General features: G+C 28.8%; 2 protein-coding genes across 5 annotated transcripts in view; both read left to right on the top strand.

Annotated features, from left to right (window-relative positions):
* LOC145265647 (uncharacterized) overlaps positions 1 to 3,191 on the top strand; it is a 77,371-nt gene extending 74,180 nt beyond the window's left edge. The window contains exon 3 of the mRNA XM_080121714.1: positions 1,080 to 3,191. Coding sequence (XP_079977840.1) covers positions 1,080 to 2,852 — 1,773 coding nt within the window. The 3' untranslated portion in view covers positions 2,853 to 3,191. The remainder of the gene's footprint in view (positions 1 to 1,079) is intronic.
* Positions 1 to 13,425, top strand: part of LOC145265446 (uncharacterized) — a 72,109-nt gene that overhangs the window by 23,253 nt on the left and 35,431 nt on the right. The gene's annotated exons all lie outside the window — the stretch shown is intronic.

Raw genomic sequence — 13,425 nt, 5'->3', positions numbered from 1 at the left:
TCAAAACATGTTTATCCAATTGCTTGATCCATTCAAAACATGTTTATCCAATTGTTTGATCCATTCAAAACATGTTTATCCAATTGTTTGATCCATTCAAAACATGTTTATCCAATTGTTTGATCCATTCAAAACATGTTTATCCAATTTCTTGATCGTTTTGAAACATGTTTATCCAATTTTTTTCGACCCATTTAAAATATAAATTTAAGAAAAAGAAGCAAATTTCTATGGTTTAGTTGCCAAGATATTAACTTTATTTTGTGGAAGACATTTTGGATGCAAATAGTTGTTTTAAATAAACTAGCATTTCTACTAAATGCTTTTACCCCTAAAATCTGGATGGGAACATAAACAGTTTGATTTAATAAAAATTCAACATTTACTGTTCTTTTCATGGGATTAGTGCGTTATGATTTTATAATATCCTCCAAAATTATCTGTTTGAAAGATAAAATAAACTACCTTCTATATTTTGAGATAATAAAAAAAGCTGTTAACATGTTTTCTTTAAAATAATTTGCTTGTTGATGCTACATTTTCTATAGTAAAACAGCAAATTGCTTTAACGAAGCAAAACTATTTGTTTTAAATCTTAAAAATACGAATAAAAATAATTATTTAAATGTTTAAACCCCCCTTTTTTTAAATAGTTATTTCACTGAGATATTCTTTGTTCAATTTATTTTTGTTTCATGAAACAAATTATTTTCAAAAATGAATTATATTTCTTTACATTCTAATATATTTTAGTTATTTTATAATCCTAACCAATAATTGATTGCAGTGATCTCCGATGAAATCGAAAGAAAATTTTGAGTGTGTCTTTAGGTTCTGTGGAAAATGTAACTGTTATTGAAACTTTTTTTAATGATCTGTTCACATATTAATTTCTATAACACAAACATAACATTTTTATATATATAAAATAATATATGTATATATTGTTCAAAAATTTTTTTGTTTTGTTAAATAGTGTGTGCTATTAACATCTGATGAAAATTTTCTATATTTTAAAAGTTTTTTCTTTTTTTTGTTGTCCAAAAAGAATGTTGAATGATTATGAATTGAATTTTTAAATTTTGAATTCACAACTAAATTTGCATCTTGCTGAAAAATTTCTCAAAATGCAGCATCCGTCACCATTACTTACACTACCTCCTCCGAAACTGAATATAGTGAATGAAAAAGCTGATTCAAATTCAAAGCCCGAAGAACACCTGGCAGCCCAATCTGTTGAGACGTTGATGTCTTCCCAGCAGGTACGAACTACAGAACCAGAAAGTTCAAGTGATATCAATATATTAGAATGCAAGTTTTGTCTTAAACAGTTTTCACATTCTGGTCACTTTAATGAACACCTCCGCACTCACTCAGGCATTAAACGATACAAATGCAAATTCTGCGAGAAGACATTTTCTCAGAACGGTCATCTTACGATTCATCTTCGAACACATACAGGTGAACGTCCATTTGTATGTCGTTACTGTGAAAAGGCGTTCACCCAATCAGGGACCTTGTCAGCACACTTGAGAATCCACACGGCGGAAAAACCTTATGAATGTCCATATTGTTTGAAGCTGTTTGCTCGTACAAGTTATTTGGTCACCCACCTGCGTGTCCATACCGAAGAAAAACCATTTGAATGTAAGTTCTGCAAAAAACGGTTTTCACAAAGCGGTCATCTGACGGGTCACCTAAAAATCCACACTGGTGAAAAACCTTATTCATGTGATTTTTGCCAAAAATCGTTTTCATTATCAGGAAATTTAACAAAACATTTACGAATCCACACAAATGAGCGTCCATTTGAATGTGATTTCTGCCATAAATCTTTCTCGCAATCAAATTCGCTTGTCGTGCACCTTCGAATTCACACTGGTGAGAAACCCTTTGAATGCCAATATTGTTTCAAGACGTTTTCTCGCGCCAATTATTTATCGACCCATATGACCGTCCACACTCGTGAGAAGCATTACGAATGCAAGCATTGCAAGAAGGCGTTTGCCCAATCAAGTCATTTGAAGGAACATATCAAAGTCCATACTGGTGAGCGTCCCTATGCTTGCAGTGTGTGTAAAAAGACATTTGCTCAGTCGGGCAATTTAACAAAACACATGAGGGTCCACTCAGGTGAGAGGCCTTACCGATGTCCGTATTGTCCAGAAGAAAAAAAGAAATGTTTCTCGCAGTCATACAGCCTTACTACACATTTAAGGCAGCAGCATGGTGCTGTGATTGACGTGAATGTCGACATTGTAGATCTGGTTGATCGCGAAATTCAGGAGCAAAGAAATTCTGTTGGAAACGAGCATCGTGATAATAATCGTAATAATCATGATAATAGAAAGTATATGGGAGGAACAATGCGATTGTTTAAATGCAAATTTTGTGAGGAAGAATTTACACGCTCTGCGTATCTATGGACTCATGTAAAAGCACACATAAACGGATCTATTAACGATGCAGAACTGACAGCCACTTTGTCTCCTAAAAGCAATGTTGTAATTGACTGTAGTCGTAACTTGTATAAAACTGATACTAACAATTTAGCACTGACCACTCCAACTTCATCTGCTTTGGATCGAGGAGAATTAGGGTCTGCTTTGATGACAATGGCTGACATGATTACCAGTTCATTTGAAGGACTGCCGGCTGACCTTTCTACTAGTGATATTAACAATGACCACATCCATATGAAAGTAGACAATACATTAGACTCAATTGTACGCAACACTGATGGAATCACCAATGAGGAGAAGATGTACACAAAAGAGAAATTGATGGCAGTCATGGAACTTGCTCCAACTGAGAAAGGAGATAATGATTCAGAAAGAGAACTAACTTTGTAAATATTTAGAATTTATTAAAAAAAAAAAAAAAATGAAGGGTTCAATTTCAAATGGATTCGTATCAAAACTGAATTTAAAACTGAATAAACTTAGTTATTCATAAGCAGATGTTATGAAAGAAAGTATTCTTTTAGCTAATGCTTTTTTGGTGGCTTAAAGTCTGTTATTTGCCAACAGTGGAAATATATAGTTTTTGTTTGGTTTGGAGGTGGAGGCACAGTACACGCAAAAACTTGTATGAACTTAAATTTAATTTTTTCGTTTTTTTCCTTATAAAAAAAAACAATAAAAAAAGAAGTTTTTCTACATTCATATTCTGATACAAAAAAAAAAAACAAATGATGATTTTTCACTTTCTGTACCTCTCACATTGCTTGATCACTCCAGACTAAAAAAAATACTCCTTCCCCACCATTGTTTTATTTTAGCATACATACTTCAATAGTCATAACCTCTTAAAATTTCTATGCATTTCATTAAAATGTTTTTTTTTTTTTTCTGTATACTATTAAGGTACAGAGTTTTGGCCATTTGTCTGTTTATATAGAAACATGTGGATACACATTACTAAGGCAGTAGGTTTTACGATATCAATACTTGAATTTGAATTTCGAATAAATCTAAAGAATTTTTTTTAACTCGATATGTTTTATAAATTTAATGTAATAACATAAAAAAAATAATTTTTGCTTTAAACAAAGTAACCTTTTTTCTTAATTATTCTTTTTTTTTGATAATCAAAAACAAAAGTAAAAAGTATTCAACATCAATTCAAAATTCTTTTTGTTTAAAGACATAATTTCTATTGTTTTTTATTTTCAACTAGCAGACCCCATTTCCTGGCATTGCCCAGAGGAATTTAAAAAAATGCTAACTAAAAAATATTAAGTATTCTCTTTTAATAAATATATGCTTAAAATTAATTTATTTGTGTTTTTACATGTAAACAGTTAATATAATTTTTAAGTCTTATTTCTGTGTAAATTCTTATTTGAGTCTTGTAAATTAATGAAATTGTGTTCTTTTTGTATTAAGTGATCAATAGGGACTTCAAGTGCTTGTCATAAAATTGATGACATCATTACGTGCGTATTTTATGAAACTGTTTCTAGGCATTGTTTATTAACAGATGTAGCAAAAGCGTAAAATATGATGGAAGTAAAGAAGACATAGGAAACCTGTTCCCAAAATTCTAAGTTTAAAATGAAACATTTCAGAAGAATAGAATGTAAATCATCTAATTTTTTTCAAAATCAAATATTTTCCAGGATGTTTTTTCAGAATTGATTGATATTAATATTCTTAATGAGAAGTATTTTGGTTTTAAAAGCAATAATACTGAATTCATCTGCATTGTTTGTTTACAAATTCATGATAAACATAAAATAAATATTACTTCAGCATATATGATGTTAAAATTCCGAGGGAGTGTAATACATTGTGTTCAGATTTCATTAAATATTGGGGTAGCATGGCATCCCATACAAAAATACTTTTCCGAATTCACCAACTCAGACACGCAATGTTAAGAAACAGAATTGGAAAATGCTGAAACCAATATTTTTTTGTTTTTCATGATGGAGATTGTACCCATAAAAATATGATATTCATCAGAAACATAACTTCTGGTATATTTTGGGTGTACCCCTCCCCATCTGAAGTTGCCGGACACTATTTTATCAATAGATGCTTCCTTGACCTTTTTTCAAAGGTGTTCTGGTGCTATACTTAGTCTATTCTGTTATAGGTCAATGAAGTAGAAATCCTTCTAAACTCAAGCACTGCTTTTTTTATTCTCCTCTTTTTGGGGATCTGGATGTTTCACACATTAAAAACTGACCTTGTGTCTAAAAACAATTAAATCCAAATTGGACAAACAAACGGTACTTGTACAGAATGTGGACCCTGTTAAAATAATGTTTTTTAAAAACCTATTCTTAAAATGGGGAGGGTGGTGGCATAATTGACTAATTGTACTTTCACCTAACAATTTAATGAACACAACTACTGTTAAAAATTAATTTAACTTGAAAGTCCTAATAAAAAATATAAATTTTCACTATCTTACCCAGTTTGTACCCCCCTCTAAAAAATTCAAAATCTACTTTTTTGGGTGATTATGTTTCAACAGCCTTAAAAACATATGCACAAAAAGAGAATTAAAAAAGAATAATATATATTGAAGATTTGGCAGTGGGGAATTACTTTCCTATATAATTTAATGTAAAATGAGCACTCACTTCATGTCCATTTAGCAGTCAAGATATGTAATTGATCAAAGTTTCCATTTTTTTTTGTTGTTGTAAAAGGATGGAAGAAGTCTTGTATCGTTTGTGGCTTTCTTAAAGTTCTAATTTTAATATTCAAATTTATAATATTTAAAGAAAAAAATCTCATCCTATTTAATTTTGTTTTCTATAAAAACTCATTTTTTGTTCTGTTTCAAATATATTTAAAATCGGGGAGGGGGTCTTTGCAAAATAATATGTACTTTCACCTAACAATTTAAGAAATTGTTATTCCATGAAATCATTAAGAATAAGAAAGTATTTGTTAAATGAATCTGTAACCGTAATGTGTTATATAGTAAATATTAATATGTAAAAAGTCAAATAATAAACCAGCTACATGCAAAGAAGTTAATCTACTAAAGTAAGCAGTGTTTTTTTTTTGGGGGGGGGAGAGTGGAAGAGGAGTAAATTGCATCAGAATTTGCTACACTCTTAATGAGATTACGTATTTGAGAGAGTACATCCAGTAGGAAAAAATAAGAACCAGGGACAAAATGTAGGAGCATGCTTTAGTAGTAACTGTAAGTAGTTGGTGTAGAAGTTGTACATAGGAAATGTTAACTTATTATTCTATAATGTCGAAAGTGGCAGAAATCATTACACAAATACATTCTTTTTGCTTAAAAATGCAATTTCTATTCTTTTTATTGGAAATAAAAACAGTACACAAATACATTCATCATAGTTTCCTACTCTCTAATGCAAATACTTAAGTAGCATCTTTTTCTATACAATTTCACAATTATTTTTCTTCATATAAACTATAAAGCAGTAGAAACTAAGTAAAGATGGAAATCGACATGCCTATGACTCTACCCACATTGCCTAATAAGTTGGTATGAACTAGTTTGAATTAAAAATTTGACTTGTTGAATTTATATGGTTACTTGCGTCACCATTTTGTTTATCTCACTTAAACTATGACATCACAAACTAATAATGATTTTTCTTTTTTTTTTTGAGGGTTCGGTAATTTTATGGGTTTTAACTAATTTGGAAAAGCAATCCTAAAACAAACAAGAACATAACTCTGACAATATTAGGATGGCCCAAAGTTTTATCTAGCCCTCATTTCTCCATATTGTATAAAATATTCCGAAAGTTATGCTATGGAAACGTTGATAACTGAAAAACTATTTATCTGATGAAGCTGAAATGTTGTGGTGGTTATTATCAAATTTGAAAAATCAGAACTTTATGCTCTGTCAAAATTTTGACCATTATCAAACATTTTAAAATCAAGATCATATGAAATGCAGGACTTCATTGACTATAATATTGATTAAGTAGTGAGTTTCTACGATAAACAAAATTGAAATTATCGTCTAAAGTGTGACTTTCATTATTGTTTGTTTCTGTGACCTTGACCTTTAGCCTAGATATCCAAAGTTAAATCCATTCTAATTTAAACCATGACTAATATTTTGAGCTAGTTTGATGACACTTGATTAAACAATGTAAACTCTACACAAACAAATGCGACAAAATAATAAACTTGATCGGTTTGATAGAAGAAATAACACAGTTTAAAATACTTTAAAAAATAAATTATCTCTCCCTATTTTATAGTTTGGATGTTTTATGCGCCTAAAAATTAATTCTTGTGTGTGTGTTGTGGTAGACTAATACAGAAACGGATAACATGACGGCACTATTAATCATGTCTGTAATAAGTAAAAGTTTAATTTACTTGTTATTGAAATGTGCTGATATTTTAAGAGATTTTGACTATTTATGTTCTTCCTCCCCTCCCAAACAAGGAGGTGCACTTTTCATTGCAAACCGATTCTAAAAAAGCATCTTTTTTTTTTCTCTCAATCGGTTTTCCACATTTTGTGATCAATGTACTAGTTTTCAATGCAAACTCTGGAATTGTCAAACATTATTCAAGTCCCAAACTAATCTGCTATAATCCATAATTGCACCAATATCCTTTAAAAAGGTATGAACCCTAACCCCAGAAAAAATAATGGTTACAAAAATCATAATGATTCAATTAGAATATTTATCGACAATGAATTCTTTATAATTGTGCTTAGAGAATGTTTTGGCATTAACTAACCCACAAAAAGGATTGATATTCGGTAAAAACAGACAAAAGGAAAAAATCTTCCACATGCAATTTGTGATTTGATAAAAAACGTATTGAATAAGCTTTTCATATTCCTCACGGAAAATTTTTAATCTTCATCAGAAACTGCAGCGTTAAATATTCATTGCTGTTTCTAAACTTTTGGGTTGGCAGTTTTTACTGCGATAAACTCTCATTGCTTTCAGTTTAGGCTTGTATTTCATATGTGATATAATAATATACAAATATTCTTTTTGAAAAGATTTATATATTATAATAGTTATAAATTAATAATTTTAATTCTTTCATTAAAAGTTAATATTTTTTTATTCCATGTTGGTATTTTTTAAAAAATAATTGATCTGTGATTAACCTGTAAAATCAATATTTGATAATTGACAATTTTTTGTTGTGGTTAAAAAAAAAACCATTTCCGTTTTTTTTGTTTTTCATCTTTTTTTTTTTTATTCATTTATTTAAAAAATATTTTCTATTGTTATAGAATTTAAGTTGGTATGTTCAATGTGAATATTACTAAGAGAGGCACTTGATGTTGCCTGGAAATGAAAGTGGTCCTTATCGCTTCGAAGACGAAAACAAACCACATCATATAAAGTTATTTTAAAACATGAAAAATGCAAAGCATTAAACTCATTTTCTACTCCATTATTCTTAACGCTCACATATTTTAGATTCTATTGGAAATATTAATTAAATCAGATTAATTACATTTATTTTCCCATCACCTCAAACTTCCCTCATAATAATTGTATTTAATATTGTGATAGAGCTTCGTTATAAATTAAATAAAATAAATCATTATCTTTGCTGTTTATGGATGTCTTGCGATAGCATTAGTGTAAAAAAGGACAAATATAAAATGAATACCATCATTGAATTTCTTGTAAAATTTTATTTAAAAAAGTTTGGTCTGGTCTTGGTATAAGTCTTTGTTTTCAACCAGAGACACCGAAACATAAAATAGATTAATTTAGAATGAGGGGTAAACATCTGCATGCACATACAGAGTTATATTTGCGATAAGCCAAAATTGATGTCCAGATACTTTTTGTCTCTGATGAGTTGTTTGGTGGATTTCTGCTATTCAGTGAAACATGTATAAAACATACTTCATAAAAAAAATATAAATAAAATATTATGAGTATATCTGATTTTGGAATGCTATATATATATATATATATACACCGCCTGGCATTGCCCAGTTGTAAAATATGCTTAAATATATTTTATGTAGATTTCATATTTATTATTATAGAGCCAATTCTCTATTGATTATTATATTGTACCCAACATATAGTAATGATTTGCAAAGTTAAAAAAAAATATATGACTTAGGTGCCATCAGCTAGAATCAGAATCGAAACATTTAGCTATCAGAAAAATACTGTATTTAAACACTTATGTATTAGTTATGACATTGAATCTGATAATTCTTTACAGTAAAATCATGCAGGCGTCTTATCTAAATTTAAATATATATAATACAGTTGGATTTGCACACATACACCCATCCATATTTATAAATATATAAAACACACACATGCAAGATTGAGGCAAGCAAGGACACTCAAACAGTTCACAGTTTTATGGTTATATACATATTGATTCTGATCTGTGTTGAAAAAAATCATCCCCAAAATTACTCAGCAGTTCCAAGTTGGCTTAGTTCATTTTTTGAAACCCTAGTTTCCACAATGTACGAATATATATATATATATATATATATATATATATATATATATATATATATATATATATATATATATATGTATTAATTTTGGTTCTGACCAAGTAACAAACAAAAACGAAAAGTGGGTTCTTATTTTACGTTTTTTGTTATATATATTTCTTTTGTTGAAACCAAAATTAATTCATCTGGATTAAATATATATAATTCAGATTTTTGATCCAAAGATTTAAAGCGATTCCAGAGCAATTATGAATTGATTTTGGTTCCAACAAAAGAAATATATATGAGCAAAATAGTTTTCGCTTATGTAGATGAAAACCAAGATACAAGACTATTAAATCTTGTGCCTAGAATCCTTATTTAAATTTGGATCAAAATCCATTGTATGATTTTGATTCTAGAAATATCTAAAATTTAAAATGAAGGAGTCTTTAGAAAATATTGAAATTCATGGAATCTTGCTTAATGTGTGTCTTATTGCAAATCCGATATATTTGAATGTTCAATTGGAGGTTATACTCATATTATGCCCAAATCAAAGTATCTAAATTATACAAACGGTTTCCAAACCCTCTTTACATAAATTAAATATAGCCCACATTGACCATCTTTAAACTTAGCAGCTATAGTCCAACATTCATAATTTGTTAATTAAGAGTGAACCCTATACATAAACATACACACATACCTTTATTTAGTTTAACATTCATATTACATGCTGGCATGTATTGGACAGCCTCCATCTTCTACCTTGTTTTCTGTAACACACAATATAATGTTAAATTTGGCTCTTATTTTGAGGATCTTTGTATGCTGGGGAGTGAGGGTACTTTTCTACTGCTTTGCTCCTGATCTACAAATGCTATGAGAATGAAACTTACGCATATACCATTCTTCTAGCCAAACATTAAAAACTTATTGCTGATTCTATTGTCTGATAAGATTTGGGATCCAAAAATGATTGTTTCATCTAATTTCTTAATGATTTATAACAATAATAAAAAATTATCGACTCTTGTTCAGAATTCCCTGTACATTAAAAAATAAAATAAAAAATCTATGATGTATGTACCAGTAATGAAATGAAAATATCATATTCCAAAAATAATGTAAATTTATCAAGAGCCACCATCTTATCCACCATTTTAAAAACAATCAAAAAAAGAAAAATCAAAAACAGAATGAGATAACTCAATAATTCAGACCTGCAAGATATTTTAATGCCTACAAATTCTCATTAATTACTTAAAAATGATTTTCTTCATAAAAATAAAACTACTTGATCAATTTACTTGATTTTTGAAATATGATATTTTTGTTTAGTCATGGTACATCATACAGATTTTTCTTTATTTTTATTTTTCAGTATAGGGAGAATTCTGGAGAAGATCCAAATTATCTTAACATCTTACAACTGTTTTATGGTAAATTTGATTGTTAGAAGTGTGTTTTTTTATCTCGCACGTCTGTATTTTTAAATGCGAACTAAAACTAACCAAAATTAAATTTTAATCTTAAATTTCTGACAGTTATTTTTAAAAATTATTTTGCATGATATTAAACCTGTTTACTTGTGATTAAATTTGAAATGTACAGATATTTGAGAGGAAGGCAGATAAAATCATATTCTAATGAATTCCGGAGTCGTCTGTTTTTCCATCTAACATACCTTTTGTCCATTCCAAACATGAAATAAAAAAGTTATATTTATGTTTTAAATTACATTGTTTTTCTGTCTAAATCATCAATAATTTGTTAAATGTTATAGACAGAGTTATAATAGTTATTATTTCATTCATAGCATTTAACAAAATAGAAAAGTTAAAGAGTGTATGTAACATTTTTTCTTTTAGAACTTCTTACTCTATCTTTCTCCCTCTATTACCTGAACATCACTTGACAACTGAAAAAACAATCGGTTTACTGAGTTTACTACATAATAGCATAAAAGAATCACTGCAAATGTCAATGAATTACTACATAACATTAAAGATGGTTATAAATGTTCACCTTCTTGACTGATTTTGTTTCTATTTACTCTAAAAGGATTGAATATTTAAAAAAAAAAATGTCCCTTTATTTTGTCCAAGGCAATGCTTTTGTGGTGTGTCGTCTGTAGTTTTTTTCTTTTAGCTGGACACACACACACACACACACACACACACACACACACACACACACACACACACACACACACATGGATTGCTAACTCAATAATTCATAAATAATAGGTTATATAGCCATTTACAGTAATTTGTAATTTATAATTATGGTGTTAAATGTTATTTATAATTATTATATAGCACTTCAGAACTTATAACATGCTAATATATGCAAATACAATTAATAATTATTTTATTAGTTAAAATGTTTACAACTTGTTTTCATGCCAAGCATGAAACACTATGAATAAAACCTTATATTTGTTCAAGATTATATGGAATTAGAATATATATGTAGATATTATTTATTTTATTTGCTTTTATTCTGTTTTACTTATTTTGTTTAAACAGGCATGAAATAAAAAAGCTAATATTTATTTACATGTCTAAATTTGATTATAAATTCTTGTCTTTTGTTGGATAATTTATTAGGTTTTTGAAGTTTATAATTTCATATTTCTTTATTTGTATATAAGATCCCTAAGAGATGAAGTAAAATTGAATTGTCATGAAAGCTTCATTCTTCACACTACACAACCCCACCTTTTCTTTGTCGAAATGAAAAACTGGCTATTATTACATTTGTTGATAAAAGTAAATTACTGAATCAAAGGGATAAATTATGTATTAGTTGCAGACACTTTAAACAATTCACCTTAGATAAATGTAATAGATTCTCCCTAACTTTCCACAAGGAAACTTTAATATACTTTTGATTTGAGTATGGCATAACAATTAAAACAATCCCAGTTAAATATGCAACTAATATTACTTCAAGTCCTATAATAATTGTATTCAAGCTGACTAATAACTGATAAATTATAAACTGCAGTGAAAGCTTATGTACATTGTAGAATTTAGTCATTCAAACTAGATTATAGTTCTATTAATTAAGTTTCTATTAATTAAGTTCTATTAATGGATAACATATCTATTAATACTGACTTTATTTGCTTTATTTTAATACATGAGTAGAGATGAATTAGTTTCATCACATTATGTGACTTGTTTGAATTTATTGTTAATGTGTATATTTGTAAGTGTGTAGGTTTTGTGGATATACTCCTTGATGCATGCAAATTATATTTTAACAGAATTATGATAATGATATTTTTTTTATTAAAAAGTCAAAAGGTTTAGTTAACATTAATTAATCTTATAATGAGCAGGTTTGAGGTATGAAGTTAAATATAAAATTCAAATTGGTTTAGATAACTGTGCAATTAGAAATAGATTTTTCTTAAACCTTCATTAATTCAGAGGTATATCATTCAAACACTACCGTGTTTGAATATATGGTTAAATGGCAGTTTAAGTCATTTAGAACTGCTTTAAAGCTTCACTGCTCATTCATTTTTCGACCAAATTTCAAACAATTATTACAGTTTATAGATCACCTTCATATTGTGAAAAAAAATTGTCAATTTTCGTTCAGTAAAACAAAAGTTATAATGAATTTACTGGTGTTCAAAATCGTAAAAAAACGTAAGGAGGTGAGTGACGTTTTGTATGACTGGTTTCTATAGCAACCATGTCGCTTCAGCGACTACTGTTGCTACCAATTCACTGCTCTCGTGAAAAGAGAAGTAACAAGTGAAACGGAGAATGAAATTGGGGAATTTTATTGAAAGCAGACAAGTGCCGTACATTGTTATTATATATGTGTAATGTTTATGGACTGAAATTAAACATAGAACAAGTTAATTTACTGGAAGCCTGGAAAAATCATGGATTACAATAGAATTGCAAGATCAGAATTTTTTTTAGAATTCAATTTATAACATTATGTAATCAATTCTTAATGCTGCAATATTTTAAGTTATAAATTCATTATATTTTTTACTAGAATATCTTGTCCTTTTCTTTTCCAGTTTTAACAACAGTCCTTTATTTTTCCATGTTTAAGCTTAACCATATTACTTTTCATGCTCGCATTTTTCTATTGTAATTTGAATATGTATTTGAGTAAATGTGTGTGTGTTATTGCAAATTGTTTCACTATAATCCATGTATGTAGACAGTTAATATATGGTGAGATGTATGTGTAAGTGGTTGATAGTCTATCCATGTTTGTTTGGGGTTGTGAGGTTAAAGGAGTAAAGTTTTATTATTATTATGGTGTGTGTGTGTGTGTGTGTGTGTGTGTGTGTGTGTGTGTGTGTGCATATGAATTTTCACTGAGGCCCTTCTAATGTGTATGGGCTGCAGGTAAGATTTAATATTGGTTGGTTAGAGAAAATGACATGTAGAAGGACCTTACCCAAACCATCTCATAGTTGCTGGGCAATTTCATTCAATCGGATTACTGTTGAGAACAATTTAAAATTTAATATTCAGT

The sequence above is a fragment of the Euprymna scolopes genome, chromosome 40 (assembly GCF_053919585.1).
Source record: "Euprymna scolopes isolate OS-2025 chromosome 40, ASM5391958v1, whole genome shotgun sequence".
NCBI classification, from domain to species: domain Eukaryota; kingdom Metazoa; phylum Mollusca; class Cephalopoda; order Sepiida; family Sepiolidae; genus Euprymna; species Euprymna scolopes.
The sequence above is the reverse complement of the archived record's forward strand: the minus strand, read 5'-3'. Positions and strand labels throughout refer to the sequence as shown.